Below are 18,704 nucleotides of genomic sequence, written 5' to 3'. Positions count from 1 at the left end.
GGCACAGGACGTTGAGTGATCAGCCACCTTGCTTTATCCAAGAGTCTCGAGGGGCACTCTTTAGGGTGAAATCACTTTTAGTAGGATTATGCATGTAAAAGATGGTATATTTCTGAAGAAATCCATGTAGGATATTTTGTAAATGTTAAATAATTCTAGATTAAAATGTTGTCCTTTTACAGCTCAAATCTTAAGTTTTCAGAAAAAGCCAATGTTTCCTACTTTATTCTAAAGGGGGCCCATCACCCTAATTTACTAGTTAATGTGTTCCATTACATCTATAGAGGAATGGACTGTATCGCGAGCCAGTTTTGGCTCCATGTTGGACACCCTCTTCGAAGTAGCTGGCCTCCTAACAGAAAGAAATAGTTAGAAATGTACTCTTTATAAACTACGTCTCCTCCTTTAAAGGCCTGAGCTGCTCACCTGCCTGGAGGCACCAGCTTACATCTGATGTAATTTGACGTGTCAGTGAAAAAGTGGTGAGAAAAGAGGAAGTGTATAAAAAAAGCCTCCATGATGACAAGGCGAATTGACACGGATACGCGTACTCTTACGCGACACACTGCAGGGTTTGTTCTGCTCGTCTGGCGGAGAAGCCGAGCTGAAGTTCATGAGAATCAATTGGGCCGATGCAGACGTCGGCAAACATGTGCACCGTCATGGGTGAATGCATTACCTGAATGTGCCTCGGTCTCGGTCGTCAGTCCGTACGTGTTGCTATTGGGCCACAATCCACCCTGAGAAGATTTAAGCCAAACACGAGCTCATCCATGCCGTTTTTCTCAGCAACTGCTGCAGCAAGTAATACTGTTATTATGTAATTTGTGTAATGTTTCTAAGTCTGGGGCTTATGATCCTGAGGTTATTAATCAAAGAAAGCATCTGGACAATTTGTACAACCTTCCTGTGATTTATAATCCGTGATCCAAAACATCAGCACCGACCAGTTTTCTTCAGCAAGAGCGCGTGCATTAGATTTTCTCTGTAAAAATCCCTCAGCGTTTTCTGATTAAGTGCATCATTAGATATAATTAACTTGGAGGAAATCGGAGTACCTGGGAAAAAAAACAAGGCACTTTCATTTACCACTTTGTCGTACTGCCACACATCAACTTAGTCACCTTTCGTGGCTGAAGGATTTCATATAAAACCCCCTGGACATATTTTCCCCTTTGCACAGGCAGGTTTTATTTCATGTAATAATTTTTTCCTGTATTATTTTTGGGTAAATAAAGACGAACAAAAACAAAACTTGAAAACTTCATGCAGAAAGATGGAAATAAACCTGGGAAACTGTGAGGAAATGGTGCTAATCACTTCCTCACTGTGTGGCCTTTTACAATAATGGCGTTTAAAAAAAAGGGGGGGAAGGGGGAAACTGACGTATTTTTTTATGGCCGATCTGTCAATTTCTAACACGTTAGATTTGCAATTTTCCCCTGAGTTGCACCCGATAATAATTTAATTTAATATTTGATAATTGAGAAGAAATTATATAAAAACTTCAGGTTTGACTTTGCACAACTACATTTGCTCTCAGCGTGGTAGACAAAATGAATGAAATAAAATAAACTGAATTAGCCCTCGTGCAAACTTAAGTGGGACAGTTATAATAGTTGAACATAGTTTTATTGTCACATGCTGCATATAATGACATTGCAGATGCTGCTCCTTTTCTGCATTAATATAAAGTGTAAAAAGGAAGACATATTGTAAGGACAGAGTACAGCCCATGATTTTCTGATTATTTCAATATCAGCATGGAAGGCGCTATTCATTTATTGCAAACGGATCCAGCAGGAAATTCAAAATATCTAATCGACTAAATAACAAGAGGAAGTCCGGAATCCAACTGAAAGCTCCGACTTGTGGTGAGGCCAAGCTGGTGCCGTTTCTAAACTCGTTGTGAAACTCTTTCCAAATGGTCCTTGAGCAAGAATCTATCAGTACTGTCCCACAAGTTGTTGTGCGTTCAGCTGACTTTCCGTCGTCTGCATTCCATCTTCTGGTCTTGTCGTGTGTTTACAGTCTCAGGAGACGCTGCTGGAGCACTGCAGGCTGGCCGGCATCACATGCATGGCCCTCGTCTCTGACAAGGAGGGAAACTACGTTAAGGTAAACCAGCTTTTTAACCAAGGAAACTGCGGCGCGGCTTCCAGAGACATTCACTGACCTCCGACGGTTCATTCGCATAAACCTGGCACCGACACACTTGGCAGCCACATTTGAAGCGAGCCGTGTGCTTTTCACGATCAGAACCAGCCCGCAGCTCCGTGAGGCCGAGTGATGGAAAGGTCAGATATCGCAGCACATGCTAAAAGCGTTTTCTGTCCTTTAGGTGAAATCGTTCGAGAAGGACAGACAGTCTGAGAAACGCATTCCCGAGTCCGACTTGGTGGACCACATCATTCAGAAATGCAGGACCAAATTCTTTGATGAGAGAAACATCAGGTAAAGACATTATTGGTTTTAAGTGCCGCTCTCATGTCTGCAAACGATTTATTTATACGACGTTGTTCTTAATTCCTCTTTTCCTCGTGCCTCCACAGAGAAATCTCTGAAAGCATGACTCTTCAGAACCCCAAAGGCTCGCAGCTCGGCAGCACAGGTACTCAAACATCTCAGTTAGAACAGTCAGCTGTGTGTCTGTGATGTCTCAGACAGCGTAGTACAATCACACCTCTGTTTTCCCCCACACTCGCGCTTTGACTCCACTAATGTGTTGCACGCAATGAAACCGTTGGGCCTATTTTTTCTTTTTTTGTTTTTGTTTTTAAAATTGATGTGTTATTTGTAAAGTATCTTGAATTTTTTGGGGGACTTAGCTGATTTCCCAGTCTGACGAACGGTGTTAAGTTTCACACCAGCTCACAGGGAACTATTCTGATTTAACCGGGTGACGGTTTAACTCGGGCGCCTCTCGATGGCGTCGGATGGGAACGTGCGACTGTGAGACTTTGAGCCGTGATTAAATATTTTATTAAAAAAAAAGCTTGATGAATGCTCTTTTTCGTGTCCCCAGGCTCCTCAGAGCAGCACGGCGGCAGCAGCAGCACCAACGTGAATGTAAATGTCATCAGTCCGGAGAAAGTCTCGGGGAGTGCCAGGCGGCGCTATGAGACTCAGGTTAGTGACACAGGATTTATGTGTGCGTTTCTCTCTTCTTCTTTGTTTTCTCTCAGAGTTCCTCTCACTGTTTTATGTAGTTAAGATTTTTAACATAACCATTTTTTTTTTTTCCCCATCCAACTGACAATATGATTCTTTTTATACACAGACCTTCACATTGCAATGATAAACATTAAGTTCAGGCCTCTTATTGGCTGACATCTTTTGTCCTTTTTTCCAACAAATGAATAATTTCTCTATAGAGTTTCTTCTAAGTATTAAAGGCCTGTTAACCCTTTATAGTGCAAATGGCCATGTATATAGGATTTTATGGCCTGTTGACAACGTTTTCAAGTGACAATGGAAAAGTTTAGTTGCGTTGGGGGAATTCAGAGTCACTGAAAAATGCACAGATTCTGTCGAAACAGGGGAAAACACAACTTTGTTTAAATGCTCTTACTGCCCATGTGCACCATGACCGGCGTATATGGGCAATAACTTCCAGAGTGTCATGACTCCCAGTCCATATTTTCCTGGGACGTGAGTTTAATAGCAATCCAACTTCATCGTCTGTCCCTTACAGATGTCTGTGTACTCACCATTATTACCATTTATAGCATATGTTCACGAGTAATCCTATCTGGAAACATCATTTTTTGTATGTCTGCCACTTCCATGGAAATGGACATCGCTTTCTGAAACAAAAATGTAAAAACGATGCGTTTTCACTTGAAACTTTGTCGTGCAAACAGGGCCTTACTGTATTTAGAGGTTGATTTTTTAACTGTAGGTCAGAAATGCAATCAAATTTTGATGAATTTTAAACTTTTCAACTCATTTTTATTACATATGAACAACATTTGACTGGCTCATAAAAACATGAATGTTTAGATACTTTAATGAATGTCCTAGATGGATAGAGAGATAGATGGATGGTCTATTGTCTGCCCCAAGCGGTGGCAGAAATGTGTCTTTGACAAGGCCCCAAACAATAAAAAGGTCCTCTATAAAGGGTCAATACTTCCTCAAGTCAAATTCTATTCACTTTTATCTTGATAGTATCAAATACAACAACAAATCTGCACTGTTTTCTTATACTAGCAAAATGACTTGTGCATACATGTGGAGATTTGTGTTTGTGCCTCTCAATTTGTTCATTCCTCATCTTATTCGCACATCTGTAATGAATTATGAGAACATACTCATATTTGTTCATACAACGTTTTGTATGTCCTGAACAAAATGTGTGTCTCATGAGACTTGTGTGTGCGTAAAAGTTTTTGCACACGTTTAAACGTTTCGCTTGTGCACTTGTGAATGTGCACAGGTCCAACGAGGACTTCCAAAACGTCTCTGTCTTCGTCCCGGCTTCTCAGCCAGCTTTGCTGTCGCAAATGGATTTTGCCTGTAACTTGATGTAGAATCATTTTACTCCGGCTGCAGGCTTTTTGGGCTGCACCGAGTCTCCTCAGACATACAGCATTCATATCCCCAAGTATAATTGTAGTCGGGCTCAGTGATTTCAAACGTATCATTAAAGTACAAGGATAGGACAAAGGGGAGTCTGTGAGTCTGGACTGAGGGCAAACAAAACCCACAGTTCAGAGCAAAACCGATTTTGAAACACTGAGTTCTGTCTGAGGTAGAGGTGAAGATGGAGACAGTTACAGGCCTTTGTAGGCACACACAAACTAACGGAATTACACACACACATTTTGATACAGTCATACAGATATATGTACAGGCAAATCTGACTGCACAGTAATAAATATCATTATGGACACAGAAACAATACACTCTTTTCACTGGTTTATTTTGAGCATAAACATAAACCAGTGAAAAGAAACTTATTAACAGTTTTTGAGATAGTTTTAATGTGATCTCACGGAGCATGTACATCGTGCAGCTCTAGTTATCTAGAAATATTATTTGTGTGTCTGTCGCCTCTATCTTGTCAGGAAATCCCACTGAGGTCAAGATCTCTCTTGCAAGGGAGGCCTGGCCAAGGTAGCAGCAATCACAAAATCCACAAACTACATACAATGAACAAATACTCAGACACACAAAATTCATACAACATGCCTTTGATGGTGTTTTTGTTTATTCTTAAAGGGATATGAGTGTTTCTCTCAGGGATTTTGGGAATTTTCCTCGTATTGCTTGTAGAAGAAAACATCTCAGTGCTGTATTGTCGCCATGCTTGCTTATTTCTAATGAAGTATTAAAACTCACTTGCGTCGTGATCGGATGGAGGAAAGTGTGTGCAGAGGTAGAAAGAGTACTGTAATTGTAGCTAGTTAGAATTACTTCTATATTGCTTAAAGCAGGGGTGTCAAACACATTTTATTTCAGTGGCCACAAAGAGCCCAATGTCATCTTGAGTGGGACGGACCGGTAAATTAAAGCCATAATAACATTTAAATTTAAGGTTAGGAGCTAAAGACGACAAGAAACTTTATACTTCTTTACTTTATAATGGTGAAAGGCAAATTAAATTCGCCTTTTCATAATGTTGGTTTAAAATGTACAAGTTTTGATCTTTGAAAGGATTAACAGTAAATGTATATATTTTAAACACTAATGGCCCTAAACTGACCTAAAATGTAAAAAAAATAAAGGTATATTTCAAAATATTAGTGGTGGAAATCTCTGCACATTGAGACTATTTCTGCTCAGGTTTAAATTTTAGAGCCATTACTGTGAGTCAAATAGTGTGTCGCCTCATCCAAAATATTTATTTGTATGTTTTTCAACAAAAATGTGTTTCAAAACAAAAACATAACATTTTTATGCATCAAACGTTAAAATGTAATCAATGTAATTGTGTTAAACTTGCACCATCCCGTGACCTGTATTTAAATGTTAAAATAAATAACTAATCCTTAAAATCTCAAAAAAATTAAACCAGTTAAAATATATTCAACTGATTTCAATTCATTCAAAGAAATCAATGTCACTTAAAGTATAAAACAATAGATTTGATTAAATACAATAAGTGAGAAGCTCGGCCAACGAGATGAGTCTGCTATATGCTGTATATGTAAAATACGAGCTTATATATGAGCTAAATTCCTTGATAAATGTAAGATAATACACAGGGTGAAAAGTAAAAATATAAAAATTATCATGTGCCGTTAAGAAAATCCTGAACATTTAAAACCTGACACACCCTCCTGAATGTACAATAAGCTATGTTATCATGTATTATCTTGAAGCACTGAGCTATAGTAACTCACTTCCACCTATTATGAACTACTTATAGCCCCTCTATCACCATCCTCTCCCTCCCTGTGTGTCTGGATGTGTATGACTGAAACATTAAAGCAGTTTTCATTAATATTTGGGCGCCTGTATCTTGAAGCCACGCCAAGTTTTTGCTTGTAATAATACTGCGTGTGGAAATGTTTTCATTTTGATGGAGACAAATAATATTGGCTTCCGCTCATTTCTTTCATTTTTGCTTTGATTTTCTTCTTCTTTTTTTTTTGCAGATCACAAGCAGATTACAGAATCTTGGAAGCAATTTGCAGAACAAGAGCAATGACATTGAAGTTCTGGCAGTAAGTCGTGTGTTTGTTTACCCCTCTGCTTTATCCCTTCCATTCCTCGCCCCTTTGCTCTCCCGCCTTATCTTTTCAGTCCATGTGTGAAATCACCGAGCGATGAAGGGACTTCTGATAGCTGAAACAACAAACTTGCGAGCGAGCAGCCCCTTTAGTTATTTACCCTGCGCTTAACTCCCCTGCTGGAGGTGAGGCGACCGTGGATCTTTTCCATTTGCTCCAGAACGATGAACGCTAAACAGAAGGTACCCGGCGTGTCGCGTTGGGGGTCGTCGGGGGAGTTAATCGCTGCCACGTTGAGTTTATTTGTGGTCGGGTCGTAGATTTATGGCCAGATACTCTCAAAGTAAATGATCACTGCTTTTCGTATTTACCATATCACTGCATATCCCCCGATATGTTTATCGTCCCTGCGGGGATCTGGACTACATCAGTCAGCCTGAGCTATGGGAACAAAACACAATCACCTTGATGCCGGTAGGCAGTTACACAGGCACGCAAGTCTTGTCTATCAGGAACAAAGCGAACCCAAAAGTAAATTATTCTAATGCATTTTTAAGGGACACCGTTTGCTTTCAGGCCTGCTAATGGCTTTTTAATAGCCTTTCATACATTTTCTATCCTGCTTTAAACAAGTCAGGGTCGCGGGGGCCTCGTCCCAGCTGACTGTGGGTAATGGCAGGATGACACAGAGACGAGCGATCGCTCACATTAACACCCACAGACGACTTTGGGGCAACGGAGCCTCAAACTTAGGCACCAGGAAACATGCAAACTCCAAACAGAGAGGCTGGAACTGGGGACTTTCTCACTAAGGGGGCTTTTCCACCGAGAAGAACCAGGTGCTAGTTCAGGGCCTATTTTAGCACCCGTTCTTTGTATTTTCACTGTCAAAGTCCCGGCCTATCAGGAGCTAAATGGGTGCTAAGCTGGCCCCACATTGTTGCGGGATCTGACACGTCATCATCTGGGGGTGGAGTTATCACTACCAACAAGGCAGAAGAGATGCTCTACTGGCATTCTGAAATCAACAGCAAACTTTGCCAAATTACGGTGCCCCAGAGTGGTTATATAGAAAATATAATAATAACGCGTGGGAATAAGATATTAAGTCATTCCCTCAATTTGCGATGCAAAGGCTTTTTTTAAACTGAAAGAACTACGACATAAACCAAAGAAACAAACCAGAAAGTAAATAAATAAAATGTTGGGGGGAAAAAAAAACAAAAAAAACTCTTCTTCCTTGTACCTGGTGACCACTGTGGGTTTGTACTGCAGTTTTGAGCCGCTTTGTGTTTGGACATTGCCTGTAAAACTTTACAATAATGAAGAAAATCTGCTGAAACAACTAATTGCGCATTGTTGTGACCATCCAGCTCAGTTGAATCACCTGAAATCACTTTGTGCATTAACACATAATAAAAGACAACACAAGGTGTTCTTCAACTGGCATTTCCTCATCTTTACTATAACAACTCGATAAATCACACAACAAATAAAATTAATGTATTTGTGCGTCAGCAGGCTGCAGGCTCTTCGGCTGTGTCGACTAAATGAAGGAAACAAAACTCAAAAAGCTTAATGTGTTGTCTCCATTAATAAAGAGGCGAGCAGACTCCTTCTATACAGGTCGCGGTGTTGCACTAATTAGCGTCCCCCCCAGAAGCAAAAACAAAAATCCCTTCCTCATTCATCACCAACAGATAATCACTGTGTTCAGCATTCAGGCTAAATCACCAGTTTTAAATGGCTATTATTCCTAAATGAACCCCAAATACAAACCTGCTTCTGCAGGGAGATGAAAAAAAATTTATATGTGACGGCATAATGAACCTCCTGCAAACTGCTAAGACTCTCATAACGGGGTTGTGGGCAAACTGGAGAGGCTAAACCAACATAATGATTTGAGTCATTTGGCTGTTCGTAGCCTCACACGGCCCTTGAAAAGAGGGGATACAGGGAGGGGTTCCGAAATTAAAAGAACAAGCTTAGTTTTCAACTCTACTTTTGAAGTGGTTGATTCCTTTGGTTTGCTCGGCGATCCACACAGCATAGCCTTAACCTGCTACGTAGCCAGGGTAAACAAGGCTTCACACTCGCACGCCGTGTTGGACAGAAGGTGCAGTGGCTGATTATTTCTGTATGGCGAGCTTCCTGCCCCGAGTGCGTGAGCTATTGTTTTTGAAGCGCCGCATTGTTGCAGAGTGAGACTGGAGCCTTTTGTTTAAGCCCGCATGTTGTGTTTTTCCTTCTCAATTCCACAGGTGGACCTTCAGAAGGAAACGCTGATCAACTTCCTGGCTCTCGAGGTTTGTTCCCGACGAGCTTAATCAAAAACACGGCAGTTAATAAAAGGTTGCGTCCCGCCGACGGCTGGGTGGGAGTGGAAAGAACAGCCAGTGTGGGTCCATATCCGAGACAGGAAGAGGGGATCCCGTCTCCTTCCTCACAGTCCTGTTTGATGAGGACTTGAGCGAGGGAACACCCCTGTACTTTTTCCACCGAGGGAGACCTGGGAGAGTCCTTTAACAAGCCTCACATATGCAACAGACCTGCGGCGCAGTTAACAAACGCGCTGCGAGGAGGTGTTAATATTCACATTCCTCACTTTCACCCAAGACTTAAGCTCGTAAAAATCCCACATTCCCTTCAACCAAGGTTAAAAAAAAAGATGGAGTCTAATTAAACTATAAAGAAACATGACGAAAGTGAAAAAGTTTCTGTTAACACTACTGTTAAATAAGTGAAAGAATTCACAAAATAAGTGAAAGGGCCACATATACGGTCAGCACATGTGTGAAAGACAACACTTTGAGTAAAGCCCGTGATAATACAGCGTGTAGAGTCCGGCCGGCAGGAAGGGCCTGTTTTAAATACAGAAAATTACCCCAAGTCACACGAGAAACCAAAGAAATCCTCAAGCCACTGTTGCTTTGTGGCTTCGCTTCCCCGCGACTCCTGACATGTCAAAATATATGGAGAGGCTGCGCATGAAAAAGCCCATTCATTCCTGCAGAATAGCGTCTCAAGCATGTTGACAAACACGAGGAAAATGACACCCTGTGAGGCTGTTGGGGAGACGGTCTGTACAGTTTGATGCCATGTTCTCCATCACAAAAACCTCCACACCTCTCTCTTTTTGAGCTTATTGTTTTGAGCTATGTGGAGTCAAACAAATGGTGCACGAACAACTCAAAAAATCTGTTTTTATAACTTTTATGAACATTTTTGATGAAATCTTCATTATCGAGGTTATATCGTTAAAATTAATCCTTCCATCCGCTGACCAGTGTGCGGGGACTGTAGATGAAACAGAGGATCGTGTCAGCCTGTTCGACCATTTCTCAATTTACCTCATCTCTCTCATGAATAGGACACCTGGATTTACTTCATAACTTTCATTATCTTGCAGCTCTTCAATATTACAGTGTTTTTTCTGGAGGAGCTTGTGATTCTTGTGCACGGTCACACAGTAATGACAGTATATTAAAGCAAATTTCTTTTTTCTCCTCTTATTGGTTGTGTTTTGTAGCTTCGATCTCGTAGAAGGTCTCGGAGTTAACGTTATGAGAAGTACGACTGCCAATCCTATCAGTTTGAACCTTTTCGTCTTGTTTTCCAGTTTGAGAGTGAAGATCTGTTCAACAGCAGCGTGAAAACTCTGCTGTCTCGCCTCCCAAAGCAGCGATACCTGAAGTCCATCTGCGAGGAGATCCACCACTTCAAAATCACTAAAAGGTTTTCTTGCCTTTGTTATATGATGCATTCTTTTATTTATTTTTTTACCTAAATGGTGCATATTTGAGTTTCTTTTTTGATTATATAGCTGTCACAAAGACCCCTTCTTGAGCAGCCCTCACCGCGAAACATTTCACCCAATAGAAAATGCCAAGCGGTCAGTCAGTTACCGAGCGAAGGAGCTCCAAACCCAGAGGAAAGCTGCGGCTGACCACAGCTTCACTAAGAGAGCAGTCAGCCAGTTCTGGAAATATCCCAGAAAGACACCGACACAAAAGAGCCTGCTCTCAGTGGAGGGCCAAAGAAAAGCTTGAGAGAGGAAGATATAAAACTATATTGGGTTACTTCATGTTTTAAAACCACCGAATCATAGATTTTTCATTATGAAATTAAATCAAATGTGAAATATGGGACAGATCTCTGCTCAAAGAAATAAACATAAGCGTATCCATGTCGGCTTGTACTTTATTATAGTACAAAGAAGCTTTGTGAGCTGAGAATCATGTTGTTGCCAACCTGTTGATTTTTTTCAAGCTTCGTAACTGATTATTGAATGATTGATTGATGCTTTTGAATAAACGGCCCAAATGGTAACTTACAGACAGAATTTGCCTCAAAATGAACACACAATTTGATTTTCAAACCTTTCAAAAGATTTATTGTATAACAACGAAAGTTATTGCTTTATGTGTCATTTCATATTCCTTAGTTGTTTATCTAAAACATGCTTCTTCAGCCTTTTATGTCATGGAAGCTACGTTTCCGCTGTGAAACGGCCTGAGAGCTGCTCATCTATTCATGTCCCTAGTTCCCCTCAAGAAAAAGTAGATATGCTCGTTTTCACACAGAAACATTAAAGGGTTGCGAGCCCTGTTTACGCCACAATGTTTTCTAGCGAAAACGGAAAACGTTCATTGCGTCTTCTGTGTCCCTTTATATGACAACGGTGCTTAGAGCCACTGAAAATGCGGTATCATCCCAGTGAGATGCTATATATATATATATATATATATCAAGTAAATATGGGCTAGGTCTCATTCTGTTTCTCATCATATATAATAGCTGCTTCCCATATATATGTATGTGCATATATGTATGTGTATATTTCCCCTGGCCGTGATTTTAAACTAATAATGAGTTACTTTTTCAAAGGAACTATGTGTCTTTGTGTGTAAAAATACACTATTATTCATCCTAGGTCACTGAAATGTTACTCATAATTAACTTATCATAATAAGGTGTCTAAATGGGGAATGTCCATCTGCGATGAAACCGAAAATGCAGGCGCTGCTCTTTAGAAAGTCCAGATAGTAGATGGGAGCCATTGTGAGGGATGAAGCGCCGCTCCACAAACCCACCTCTCTTCCCTCTATTGACCTATTTCTCCTCAAACAATACCCAAGTTGAACAGTGAAATATGTTAATGATCACTTTTATAAAAAGGTGGACTTCCTTTTTCTCAGTCAGCTGCCATTCCAAAGCCCCGCCGAGCCCACCCAGCGCAGGTGGAGCAGTGACAGTCAGTCCTTCAAAGAGAGCCGTTAGACGGATAACTACCGCTTTGCACGCCGTCAAATCCTCAGCTGAGCCCGTTTCCTGAGGTGAAATTTAACCAAGGATTTGCCTTGTTTGGTCTTTTGATGTCTTGCGCTCGACTCCCCTCACGCTTGACACTGAGGAGGGGGGGGGGGGCATCATCGGCATGGCTGCAGTTCAGATTGGGCATTAAAGTTACACCAAACTCCACCGTTGTGGTTTTTCAGGTCCCGATTACACAACATTTCAAGTGAAAATGTAGCATTCTTGCATTGGAGCGTTCAAAATGTTTCGTTTCCAGTGGCTCCGAGCGCCGTTGTCACGCAAACGGACATCCAACAAAAGTTATGCGTTGTCTCTCCAAAATGTTAGAAATGGGGAGTTGAGATGATGCTCTGATACTGTCTTCCCCACAGCGAGTCGCTACAACAGCAGAACCGCCGCAACTTTTAAAATGACGAAATTTGACAGGCTTTTCACATTTTAAGCATTAAAGTTTTGTTCATTTCTGCAATGAGTTATGGAGCTTGGTTTCCATGGACACAAACTCCTGGCAGGATCGTCCTCTGTTATTTCTTTTACACAACTGGCCTTTTAATCCAGAGAGGTCCAAGTTCCAGGAAACCCCCTCGGCCGAACTGCATTGTTCCCGACTCTGAGATGTTCCATTTGGACGTTGACCCATTGATAATGTTTTTCATATTGTGACTTTTATACCGGGCCAATGTTTTCTTTCAGGGTGGCTGTGGTGGTCTTGTACAGCTACAGGGACGATTACTACAAGATCCTTCTGTGAATACTCCAGGGATTCCAGCGGGCCACTTCCCTTGGAGCTGTGCTGGCTCCCTCAGACGGCTTTAATCCTCGGACCTCCTCAATCCGCTTCATGACGGATTCGGAAAGCGTGAGCCCCAAAGACATGCGTTGATTTTCTGTCACCACAGCCAACGGTTCATCAGCGGGAAGACCCAAAGTACAGAACTTTTTCCAGAACTCTTTCCGTTATATGGGCCTACAACAAAAGTAGAGTAGCGGTTTACGGGACTTCGTTGCCTTAGCAGAACTATGACGTTTCAAAGCAAAAGGGCTTTTTTACTTACTTGACTTGAGTAGAAGAGTTTTACATTTCTAGTCGGTCGCTGTATGAAAAATAATAAATGATTTTTTTTGCCACATTCTGTGACTTTCTATGCGTCTATATTTTTGATGTACTAATAATGTGAAATTTTAAAAATTTTTCAGGACTATAAGTCACGCTTTTTTGAAAAATAGTTTGTATGGTACTGCCATTTATATCAAGAATCATCTGGGAATATGAGACGTTACTTTGACAACAGAACAACAGAAAAAACATTTACTACTGTTTTTGAACGAGAACACCACCAAAATATTGCTGTTAGAGACGATCTCCATAGCAACAGGATGAATTGTGCGTCAGAAAACAGAAATGGAGCAGCAGAAAGAGTTCAGAGTGAGAAACTTGAGGCACTGAACAAAAGCAGAGAAAGTGAAGAATAATGAATTGTTTATTTTTTTCTTGTTGACATTTTCTGACAGGTGATTGATGAAACTTGTCCTCAGGAAAATACAGTACCTCATATTCAACTTAATGGTAAAATATGTATTATTTAGCATTTCATTTTTTGGAATACTTTTGAAAGAAAGCAACACGTTATGCAATATTTGTTTTTAATGATGTTTATAGATATGATGTCACGTATGGCTATTTAAGTTGGCATGTTCGCCAGATAGTTGTCAATTTAGCATCGAGTCATCCAGACTGAACCGTAAAATTAACAAAGGCTGCAGGTTTGGGATAATTATGAATTCAAAAACTGCCAAAATTCCAAAAAAGTGACTCACTACTGCCACCTAATGCATAAAAGGAAGAATTACTTGATTTATGTGTACTATCCCTTCAAAACTGGTATTAAACACGTTTTAGTTTCATAAAACAGCCCAATTTTGAGTTGAGTGTCCTGAACTAGTAAAATTGAGCCATAATGACCTTTAGATTTAAAGTTGGCATGATAGTGTAGCCTACATGCAAAATATGTAATCAATGGACCAATCACAGCGTATGCAGCCTGGCTCCCGATACCTGTGGTTACAAAAGAGTTGTAGAGCTATCGTCAGATATCGAGAATTTTTTTTCTTTTTTTTTTTATGGTTTGAAATAGTGTAATCAAGATTTGTTGGGCCTCAGGCCCTTTCACATGATCAAATTCATCTCATTGACAACACTTTGGACCTGATCTAATCTGTACCCGGTCCAAAAAGGGAAAGAAATGCCAGATTGAATTGTAAACACAACAAAATGTTGGATCTCTTCGTGATTACTAACTAAAAACAAACCGCCAAAACTGCCTCACTGCAGGCACACTGTACTAAACAAAAGTGCTATCACTTTACATGCTTCACCTTTAAAAGTGCGTAAACTGATGCTTGTGTTTTTGTGACGGGAGAGGAGAATGTGTGAGCACTGGAGCAGCATTGCGACAATATTCACATCCTGGGAAACTGAACCTGCTGTTTGCTTTATTGATCCTTCCGGTGAAGCTTCCTCACCTTGAAGTTTATGAGCCAGCTTTTTGCCGGACAAGTCAAAACAACAGCGCAGTCTGCTCTCAGGATTATCCAGGTTTCCAGGTCTGGCTTGTATGTCTTTTGTGTTTTCCGGGGTTTTATTAGCCCGCCGGTTAGATTGAGGGGTCTCGGTGTACTTCGCCAGGACTCAGATCTCAGAGGAAGCAAAAACCACCTCCGTGGGACACATCTGCTTGTGCTACTGCGATAAGAGAACACCCGTGGAAAGCCAGAGAAAATGATCAGATTTTAGGGGAACTAAAAAGGACTAATTCCCATATATCCAGGACCAGATGTGCATGAGCATGCAAAGCGAAGCAGCGGCTGCTAACCGTTACCATCTTGGGTGATCTCACTTTTCTTCCAATGCAATTCACTTATCAGTGCAGGATACCTTTGGTTCACACATTTATTTCTCAAAAAAGGTGTAAATGTTACAGTTCATCATCTAGGAAAACATATTTACAGGATTTGCAACAGTGAAATAAATAAGGCTGTATAGAATAAAGCAGATAGAAATGGTAAATGGTCTACAATGTACAGCAGCTTTGGCTACTAAAAGTTCATTTTTTTCCCAACAAAGAAATCTCAAACTATAGTTTAGTATTAATAAATAAAGCTATGTGAAAAAATAAATAAGGTACTCTTCTGTCCTACTCATTTAAACTACTTTTTTTTTTTGTACACATAGAACAAAGAATTGCGTAAGCCTTTACAGTCGCCTCTTCATTTTTAAAGCACAGTCATGATTCAAACAGATACAAACTTACTGAGTCACTATAACACTTCAATAGAAATTGGTCTCAAACCAATTTTGGCATGAAAATCTTTGTATTTGACATATTGGCAATTAACCTTTTTATTTTTCTTCTTCTTTTTTACTTTGAAACCCCGAATGTTTCCTAAAGCCTCGGCGGCTGGTACGGAGCCTCGAGCTGCAACAACATGTTCGCTTGAGTGGTTTAACATCTCTGTGCGCTTAATATGCCTATCAAAGCCCTGATTAAGGCCTTTATCCCCCCAAGAATTCTGCGGGGTGCTTTCGACAACACTGGCTCCAAAGAAAAGTGCTACATCTCCTAACACGCTCTGATGTTGTAATGCGCACCAGAATGTACAGATGCTAGCGAGCTCCCCTTAAACTCATGTGTCAACACGTCGCTTGATTCACTTGTGTAAGGCGCCCGTTTACACGACCATGTTTCAGAAAGGCTTCATGTATACACAGTTTTTGAAAATGATGTCCTTTGATGCAGAAACTGCAAAAATTATGAAAAATGATGTCGTTTTCTTGGCAGTTAGATTGTTATTACGTACGAAGTCCCAGGAAAATATCGATTGGGAATCGTGATGCGAAGCGTTCTCAGCAAGTTGCCTATTCGCCTGTTCCCATGGGAACTGAGTCGGAGCGATTTGGAAATGTTTCACCTTGAGTTTCAGCATTTTCAAAAAGTTCCATTTTCACCCATTTCCATGGAGATGGAGCATTTTGAAAAACTTGCCTTTTTGCCCATGTCCATGGAGACGGGGTGTTTTCAAATGTCCCCCCCCCCCCCCCCCCCCCCCTTCTATTTCCATGGAGACGGAGTGAAAGCATTTTGAAAAATGTCTCCCAAAAGTTTTGTTTTCCTCCATTTCCACGGAGACGGGGCGTTTCTCAAAAAGTTCCATCTTGGGAGCCGTTTTCAAAGAGTTGTGTTTTCAGCGGCTCCCAGCACCGTTGCTGTGTAAACAAACACTCAAAACACAGCAGAAGTTTTGCGCTTCCAGTTGAAAACATTGTCGTGTAAACGGGGGCCTAAGGAAACCTTGTGGGAACCACAACAGCACAATCTCTTCACCTCGATAACAGATGAAGACGTTCAACTGTTCAACAAGATTGAACAGTGAAAATCTATTAAGGCTTTGAAAGGACTCATTTCATGCATGTATGAGCTTCCTGCTCACACACACACGTACACACACATCTGTGAATGGAGATATGAAGTGACCCATGCTATCAAGGACATTCCTCACAAGTCCAGATGAAGTGTCTGGCACCATAAATGTCAATAAAATAACACTTTTCCACACTATCACTCCACATTAGATTTTTTTTTGGGGGGGGATAATCGGCCGACTCCCTTTAAAACAGGGATCTGGGAACTTTTTGGAAAAGGGGCGACCATGCGTTGCCAGTTTTGAGGTTGTAAAAATTATTTCCAGAATCTAGAAATCGAAGAAAAGATTTGCAGCCTGTTAATCTGGGAGAGCTTCGGAGGTTAACAAAAAAAAAGAGAAAAAAAAAAAAAAAGGTTGAGAACCACCGATACAAGAAATGCAGTTTATCATCTGGGATTTCTGAATGGAATGACTCAGGTCACCTAAAACTAGAAACAACAGGATTATTTGGGAAGTTTGTCCTTCCTGTACTGGTTTAGGGGGGGAATGTTTAGACTGGCATTTCAAAACGGCTCAATCTGGCCCCACAGAGACACCCATAATAAAAACACGAGATGGCCAAGAACAACACTACATCTATTACAAATACTGTAGAAATATACAAAAACTAAGCTGGAAACCACACATTCTAACGCAGGGATTTGGATCCGAGGTCTATATAAAGCCTGCCGACCCGTTATGATTTTGGCTGCGGAACCACTTTGACCCGACTGGATTAATGGATCCTTTGGGCTCCCTGCTAATGACGAAGATTACATCCACGGCCGCACTTAAGGAGAAGTGGGGGTGTAGGGGGTGGGGGGGGGGGGGGGGGGGGTAAGCAGCATCTTCTGTGTCTGCCTTTTAACTGCAGCTCCGTCCCCTGTCCTAAAGCTTTTTATGCTCCTCTTATTGCCACAAAGTTCCAGTTTCAAAGGGAGCAATAATAAGCGGCATTAAGACGGCGTTCACAGTCGCTCTGGCTGCAGCCTCCCCCAGTTCAAAGCCCAGAGTCACTGTGTCTCTTTTCTTTTTTAATCGAGTTTTCCCCTCAACATGTCCATCTGTCCATCCAAACGTCCAAATGCAGAGAAACGTGGACACATAATGAAAGAAACAGTGGTCACCAGTGGTGCCTCTTCGACAGAGCGTCCGTAGTTTTACTGTCACACAAAAGAGAAGGATTGGGAGGAAGGCGGCGCCCGCGGTGCGTGTTGTCACATGGAGCACCCTGGAGACGGCGGGGGAGAGCGCGGGGGGGGGGGGGGGGGGGGGGGAGGGGCCTAGCGTGGCGTCCAGTCGGTGCCATTGCTCAGCTTCGCTCTGGGGATGGTCATCTTGTCCATGCAGTGGGACGACATATCCGGAGAGAAGTGGATGATGCCGCAGTCGTTCTTCACGTTCTGGAACTTGTTCTCCTTGGACGGCTCCATGTAGACCACCGAGTTCTTGTTGACGTGCTTCTTCAGGATCACCGTCTGCGGAAGGCGAGGAGACAAAAAAACGTCAACGACGGCTCGTTAATGTATACGAGCGCGCGTTTGTGCTTCTCAGATTTGCCTCTTTCATGGAAAAGATTTTATGACTGACATGACCTTGTTCCAGTTTAAAGCGCGGAGCAACAGGAATCTCCATTAATCCTACAGTAATGACAGCTTTAGCACTGGTTAAAGCAGAAAGTGGAAGATCAAGGCGAATACCTCCTGACTGATGTACAGTTTAACGCGGCACATACAGCTATCTATATGAGGCAGTCCGTGCGATTTAGCACCTTTTTAAGCCGGCGCTTCAGAAATAATAAGCCTGATTTATGAAGGCTTCTCACCTTCTTTGGTGCGCTGTAGCAGGACATCTGCACCCACTTCTTCTTCTTGTTGACGAGCAACGCCACGATGAGGAAGATGATGATGGCCAAGAGGAGACCTGCCAGGATCCAGGCGGCTGATTGGTAGATGAGGGCCATCTCTGTTTGGCTGGGGTAGTTCTCACCCAATCCTGGCTCATCTGGTGGACACGGACAACATTTAGTTTGGAAATCTATCCTGTTTAATAATGACTCTTTAATTATTCATAAAATGCAGCTACTTCCTCTGCTTTTGTAATTTCCTTGGTATATATTTTAAGCTTAATCTAACACCCTTCAGCAGGTCTCAGCACTCATAATTAACAATGACATATAATACATTCTGTCCCCCCTTTACTCTGAAATATTTTCATCTCAAGAGAGATCAAATCATTTTACCCTCTAAT

At 41.6% G+C, this 18,704-nt stretch overlaps 2 protein-coding genes across 4 annotated transcripts in view; one reads left to right on the top strand and one right to left on the bottom strand.

Annotated features, from left to right (window-relative positions):
• The window catches only part of eif2ak4 (eukaryotic translation initiation factor 2 alpha kinase 4), a 34,549-nt gene extending 21,426 nt beyond the window's left edge, over positions 1-13,123 (top strand). For both annotated transcript variants that reach the window (XM_080513498.1, XM_080513497.1), the window contains 8 exons: positions 2,032-2,118; positions 2,342-2,454; positions 2,553-2,611; positions 3,026-3,129; positions 6,603-6,671; positions 8,939-8,983; positions 10,297-10,412; positions 12,687-13,123. In XM_080513498.1, the coding sequence (XP_080369624.1) occupies positions 2,032-2,118; positions 2,342-2,454; positions 2,553-2,611; positions 3,026-3,129; positions 6,603-6,671; positions 8,939-8,983; positions 10,297-10,412; positions 12,687-12,744 (651 nt within the window). In that variant the 3' untranslated portion in view covers positions 12,745-13,123. The remainder of the gene's footprint in view (positions 1-2,031; positions 2,119-2,341; positions 2,455-2,552; positions 2,612-3,025; positions 3,130-6,602; positions 6,672-8,938; positions 8,984-10,296; positions 10,413-12,686) is intronic.
• A 2,999-nt stretch (positions 13,124-16,122) lies between these two features.
• LOC308142066 (cysteine-rich motor neuron 1 protein) overlaps positions 16,123-18,704 on the bottom strand; it is a 39,096-nt gene continuing 36,514 nt past the window's right edge. For both annotated transcript variants that reach the window (XM_080512365.1, XM_080512366.1), the window contains 2 exons: positions 18,280-18,458; positions 16,123-17,932 (listed from right to left, as the gene is read on the bottom strand). In XM_080512365.1, coding sequence (XP_080368491.1) covers positions 17,738-17,932; positions 18,280-18,458 — 374 coding nt within the window. In that variant the 3' untranslated portion in view covers positions 16,123-17,737. The remainder of the gene's footprint in view (positions 17,933-18,279; positions 18,459-18,704) is intronic.

This window comes from Blennius ocellaris, assembly GCF_963422515.1.
Source record: "Blennius ocellaris genome assembly, chromosome: 17".
Classification (NCBI taxonomy): Eukaryota; Metazoa; Chordata; class Actinopteri; order Blenniiformes; family Blenniidae; genus Blennius; species Blennius ocellaris.
Note: the sequence above shows the minus strand (reverse complement) of the source record. Positions and strands in the feature narration are given on the sequence as shown.